Source organism: Phyllostomus hastatus, unplaced genomic scaffold (genome assembly GCF_019186645.2).
Source record: "Phyllostomus hastatus isolate PE091 unplaced genomic scaffold, TTU_PhHast_1.1 phas_contig_495, whole genome shotgun sequence".
Lineage (NCBI taxonomy): Eukaryota > Metazoa > Chordata > Mammalia > Chiroptera > Phyllostomidae > Phyllostomus > Phyllostomus hastatus.
Window position 1 is genome coordinate 3,163,149 of NW_025333895.1, and position 6,000 is coordinate 3,169,148.

General features: G+C 65.0%; 1 protein-coding gene across 2 annotated transcripts in view; it reads left to right on the top strand.

Annotated features, from left to right (window-relative positions):
* MVB12B (multivesicular body subunit 12B) overlaps positions 1-5,677 on the top strand; it is a 153,410-nt gene extending 147,733 nt beyond the window's left edge. For both annotated transcript variants that reach the window (XM_045846354.1, XM_045846355.1), the window contains exon 10: positions 3,792-5,677. In XM_045846354.1, the coding sequence (XP_045702310.1) occupies positions 3,792-3,878 (87 nt within the window). In that variant the 3' untranslated portion in view covers positions 3,879-5,677. The remainder of the gene's footprint in view (positions 1-3,791) is intronic.
* Positions 5,678-6,000: the final 323 nt, after the last annotated feature.

The following is a 6,000-nucleotide window of genomic DNA, read 5'->3' on the forward strand; positions in this document are numbered from 1 at the left end:
TTTCTCCAGCCAGTGCAACCTAAAAAGGGGAAAATCTCAAGGGCAGGGGTGGGGGCGGGAACAGCAGGCTGTGCTCCGTGCCCAGGTCCCTGGAGCTCTGGGGGGCGGCCGTGTGCTTGGGCCGTGAGTCGGGGAAGGCAGTGTGTGCTCCTCTCCCTGCCCCCCACCCCCTACCCACCCCCCCCCGCCCCAGACCTAGAGAGACAGGAGTTCAGCCGTTTGTCCTAGGAGTCCTATCTGAGCCCCCCTTCCTAGGGACCCTGTCCCTGCACTGCCACAAAGACTGGCCTCAGTTCTCCCCACTACGGCCTGGTCAGCACTTGCATGCCCAGGCTGGGAAATGTCCTGTCCCTCCCCCCCCCCCCCCACCACCCACCCTGCCATCAAGAAAGCTGCAGCACCCTTCACTGGGGCCTCTCCTGCCGGCACCCAGGGCCGCAGAGGGCCCAGGCCCCTGGGTGCAAACAGTTGGGAGCTGCCACCTCCAGCTCCTTTCACGGGCCCTCTGTGCCGACCAGCCCCCAGCAACTCAAGGCAGCCCGACTGCCCACGTTGGCCCCGCCGCCCCAGAGCCCGGCACAGAGGCTGCATGGTGGGTCCCCCAAAGCCTCCCAGAGGGGAGGGGCCACGCCCGGGGGGTCTGGGCGCCTGGCGTGGGTTGCTCCCTCCCTTGAGAGGCACCTCGCCTCTCTGCTGCCCCAGGCAGGGTCTCCCAGGCTGGTCTCAGAGCAGCCGGAGGGAAGCCCCCAGCCCCCACCTGGCCCCCCTCAGTCTCTTGGTGCTCATCCCAGGTGCCAGCCCTGAGGCCTTGCGTGCGTGTCTTGAAACATCGCCACACCTGTAAGGCCGGCTGCCCTGGCCCCAAGTGCTTCCAATTACCGTGCCTTTATCTCTGGTTCCGTGTCTCCCAGCTGAGTGGCTCCCCCCACCCCACGTGCTGCTTGGGGACCACTCCCAGCTGCTGGCAGGAACACTCTCATGTTCTCCCACCCAGCCTTCTCTCCCTCCTGTGTTGCTCGTTGGGTTAATGGGTCGTGCCCAGGTCTCTCCCTTGCCACCTCATGCGGCTCTCCTCTGGCCCCAGCGCTGGGTGGATGTAGTGGGTGCTGAGGGAGCCGATGAGGGACTGCTTCCTGCTGTGATGCACCCAAGCAGCCACGAGGTGGCGGTATTGTCCCAGGCTTTGCCCCCGGTCCGCCGCCTCCAGAGCCACACTGGTTTGCCAGCCCTGGGAGCTGAAATCCCCGGGCCCTGGCCCTGGTCACCAGAGAGCAGAAAAGTGACCGGCTGGGTGCTGCTGTGATTCTGCCCAGTGGCCAACAGATGAGCAGCAAGTGTTTGCCTGGGGTTGGGGTGGGTGGGCCCTCGCCCTACTGAACCTCGTTGTGACCCCATTTTTTAATTGAGGTGTAATCGACATGACACTGTATTTTCATTTCCGAGGTACAGTATAGTCAGTGTTCGTATGCATTACAAAATGGCCAGTCTGATTAACATCTGTCACTACAGTTACACGTTTTTTCTTGTGATGAGAAGTTTTAAGATTGACTCTTAGCGACTCTCAAACGTGCAGGACGGTGTTACTGCCCACAGTGAGCTCTGCGTTGCTGCCCTGGGACTTACTGTAACTGGGAGTTTGGGCCTTGACCCTCATGGCCCAGGGACCCACCCAGCCCTGCCCCCTGCCTCAGGCGACCACCGCCCTCTTCTGTTTCTGTGAGCTTGTTGGGGGCTTTCTGTGTCTTTTTTTTTTTTTTTTTTAGATTCCACATGTAACTGAGATCATATGATGCTTTTCTGTGTCTGCCGTATTGCACTTAGCATAACGCTGCCACAGATGGCAGGATTCCATTCATCTTATGGCTGAACAATACTCCCCCTGCATAGACCCCGCTCTTTCTCTACCCGTTCACCTGCTGGGGGCGGCCGGTGGTCTCCCGCTGGGCCACCGTGAGTGGTGCTGCCGCCATGAGCACAGGGGGGCTCGAGTCCCTGTTCTCTTTGCCTCTGGGTGAGAACTCAGCAGTGGGGCTGCTGGATCGTGGGGCAGGTCCGGCGTGGGTAGTGTACGGGGTCCGCGCTGCCTGTCCCAGCGGCTGCACCCGTGCACGGCCCCCCCAGCAGTGTGCATGGTCTCCCCCTCATGCACGTCCATGCCAGCGCCTGTCACCTGTCGCCGTGACCCTGCTTCTCCTCAGGTGGGGCCACCAGGGTTCACCGGCAGCAGCAGCTCCTCCTCCCCCACCCCACCTGGCGACAGAGGCCGTCTGTAGGGACCACAGCCCCGTCTTCGGTGTCACTGGGGTCTGTGGCTCCAGGGGCCACTGGAGGCTGCTCCCTCCGCTGTTCACGCAGGGACAGGGTCCGCCCAGGCCTCACCCGTCCCCAGCTCAGATCTGTGTGTGTCTGTCTGTCCTGAGTTGCTGCTGTGGGGCTGTCAGGCAGGGGGTTAGGGACACAATTAAACCTGAAACCCTCAACTTTCAGCCGTTCCCCTTGCTCTGTGTGGCCCCCAGAAGTGCCTCCTGGTGGAAGGCAGCCCACGGTGGAGGGGGTGCTGGGCAGGCTTGGCCAGCATGCCGCAGGAGGAGGGGGTGGGGCATTTGGAGCACCCTCTGCAGTAGATGCCCCCCTGCTGCTGTGGCTCCAAGAGTCTTGCTACCAGCCCCCTCCCCCCCAACCGCCGTGTCCCGGAGGAGGCGGCTTCGGGTGGTGGCCAAGTCCAACCTGGCAGCTCCGCTTGGCTGATTTAAGTAGGGGGGCCCTTTTAAAGACAATTCTAACGGCTCAAAAGATTCCAGATATTTTAAATGTTTGACAACCAGTGATCTGATCTAGGCTCCTCATTCCCAAAACCTGTGAGACCACGTGGCTGCGTCAGCGTCCTGTTCCAGGCTCTTCCCCTCAGCCCGCCCCCACCCCCGCAGGCCCGTCTCTGCCCGGCCGCACGCCTTACCTGCGCCCCCTTCTGCCTGCCGTGCCCTGCTCGGTATGGAGATGTGGCGATCCCACCTGGTCTTCGAGGTGACCCTCAGGTCCCCGGTCCCCACCCTAGAGGCACCGCCCCTTCTCTGAGCTGCCGTCACACTCAGAACCTGCCTCTGCGCGTGCCGGTGACCCAGGGTCTGGCAGATGAGCCCCCCAGCCTGAAGCGTGAGGGCTGAGCTCTCCTTCAGGGCAGGCAGTTTGGGGGGGGGGGCCGTGGGGCGCCGCCCTCCAGGAGCCTCGGGTCCTCCCAGGTTCGTGAGGGCATCCACACACCCTACGGGGAGTGGCCGCGGGCCCCAGCCAGGGAAGCGTGGGCGGGAGTGTCCCCCAGAGTGAGTGTCGCGGGCGTGCTCAGGGGGCACTTGAGCGGAGCGGCAGACCAGGGTCCCGAGCCTGGTGGCCGTGGCCAGCCTTCGGTTGGATCCGGGATGGAGTCCCGGATCTGCCCCTCCCCAGTGTGGGACTCCTCCCCCAGTAGGACGAGGGCCACCTGCGGGGTCGTGGGAGGCAGGAGGGTGCTGGGCGTGCAGCCCACACGTGCTTGCCGCCGGCATCATGGCTTCGGGCGCCGCTGGTGCTGAGGTCTCACCCTGTGGAGAGAGGGGCGGGGACTGTGAAAGGTCCCGGTCGTCACAGACCAGCCAGGCACCTGCAGTCACAGGGCTGTGTCTGCACACGCGCACTCATGCGCTCGCACAGTTCACGGGCACGGTCTGCGTGCACAGGCGGGGCCTCGACGCGGGGACCCCCCCTCCCCCCCGCGTCCCCCGCACTGACTGTGCTTCTCTGCCCCGCCCCCGCAGTACGAGTACAGCTTCCGCACGGAGCAGAGCGCCGCCGCCCGGCTCCCGCCCAGCCCCACGCGCTGCCAGCAGGCGCCCCAGTCCTGAGGGCCGGACGCCGCCTGCGCCTGCGGGGAGAAGACGCGTCGGCCCAGACTACTGAGCGCCCCGCCCTCGCCCGCTCCCTCCTGCCCGCCCTTCGCAGCGCCCCGCGGGGCTCGTCTGGGAGACCGCGGGCAGCTGAGCGCCTCCATCTCCGGTCATCGGCTGGCCTGAAGGGACAGCCCGTCTTCCCGGGGCTGTGGTTCCTAACCTCGACTAACCCGTGTGCTGTAGTGACCAGCAGCTCCTAACATGTCTATGATGAGCGGCCGCCCTCGAAACAACCCCACCCGCACGGGAGTCGCCCAAGGGCCTGGACAGCTGCTCGGGATGCCCGGCGACACCACCAGCTCCCTTCACTCCCGTCACCTGCCACTAAGCCACCGCCATCCTCCTGGAAGACCCTGAGCGGAGGGCAGCTTTGCACAAGACCCTCCCGGAGCCCTGGTCACCCGGACCCGGGCTGCTGCGGAACGAGCCCCTCGTGCCAACGGCATCGCGTGCCCACAGCGTCTCACGCAGCCCTAGGGGATGAACACAGGAGGAGGAAGCCAGCGGCCCGAGTGGACCCATGCCCGGCCCCTGCTCCACTGTGGATGTCCTGTGCTCGGACCTGTGACCGGACTCACACACTGGATGTCCTGGGGTCAGGGGGCAGCAGGCCCCAGCTGCCAGCACAGGCGGGACTTGCTCTCTGGGCAGTAAGGCCGAGTGCCCGGCGCTTGCTGCCCAGGACGCCGGGCTCACCCACGTCACACCCGCTTCCCCCCAAAGGGCTCGTTTCTGCAGCACCCACGTGCCATCAGCAGTGCCAACGGCTCTGCCCGGTGCTGTGAGCCAGCGCCCGGCCCGGAAGGGCCGCGGCAGGTGCTCACCTGGCTTCTCGGGGCCAGGCCGTGTCCTGACGGCTTGTGCGCCTCAAAGTGGTGGTTTTGACAAGCTCATCCAATCCCAGTCACCGACCGGGGCCGGCACCGACATTTCTGCCACTCACGGCCAGTGGACACAGTGCCAGCTGCCAAGCTCAACTCCACGCACATTTGCCATGAGAACAGGGGTTGCTGCCATGTGTGGGGGCTTGGGCCCTTCCCCCATGGCTGTTGGCGTCTCCCATCTCGGGGGGTCACCAGATGGTCGGAGCTATGCACAGGTTTGGCATGGGGGGCGCCGTGGAGAGCAGTGAGGTTCCCTCACCAGGAAGGTGGCACAGGAGAGCCACAGCCAGGGACAGGCCCCTCCCGCCTGCAGCCCCGGGATGGCACGCGGTTAGCTGGGTGGCTGGGACACAGCGGGAGCAGCCAACAGTCTGGGGAGTGGCCGCCAGCTGAGTGGCAGGGCAGGGCAAAAATACCTCACACACCTGTCAGCCCCGCCCCCTGCAGGCCCCTCTACGCTTGCCCCTGGTCACCCCCTGGTGCGCATGTTGATACTTCCTGATTGCCACGCTTTAGGGAAATGGGGGCCTCGCCTCCCCTTCCCCGGAACCTGAGGGCGTCCCTGGTGAGACTGGCCTCCCCCTGCCTCCCACGCCGCGAGGTGGCAGGAAAAGACTGTTCCTACCAGGGCCCGGGAGACTTTGGGACAGAGACAGCAGTCCCCTGAGGACCTTTGGGACTGGTGCTTAGCCAGGAGTAACGACTGGTCTCAGAGGTACCCACTGAAATAAGCTAGCTGTTTCTGGGGAGGCCCAGAACACGTGTCCGCTGCTGCTTTATGGATGTGTGGCTGGTTCAGAACCAAGCGACCTGTGTGACTGGAAGCCCAACAGCCAGAGGTACTGCCCAGCTGGGGGGGGGGGGGGGCGGGGGGAGCCCTGATCCGTCTGTCCAGCTCGCTGGATCGGGCACTCCCTCCCTCCATCGTCGGTTGTGAGCTTGTGTCTGACTGGTAGCGCCGCAGCCCTCCTCCCCTGACTGACAGCCAGGCCCTGCAGCCGCTCTGCTGGGCCAGAGAAACTTCAAATACAACAACGTGGGGCCCGGTGGGGAGGGTGGTCGTCAGTGAGAGGAGGAGGGTGTCCACAGCTCCCCACTCACGCCCCGGGGGGACTCCGGCGAGCCAGGAGACCGCCCCAGCCTCACAGACGAAGTCCAGGTAGTAGCGTTGGCTGTGAGCGTCGAGATGCTCG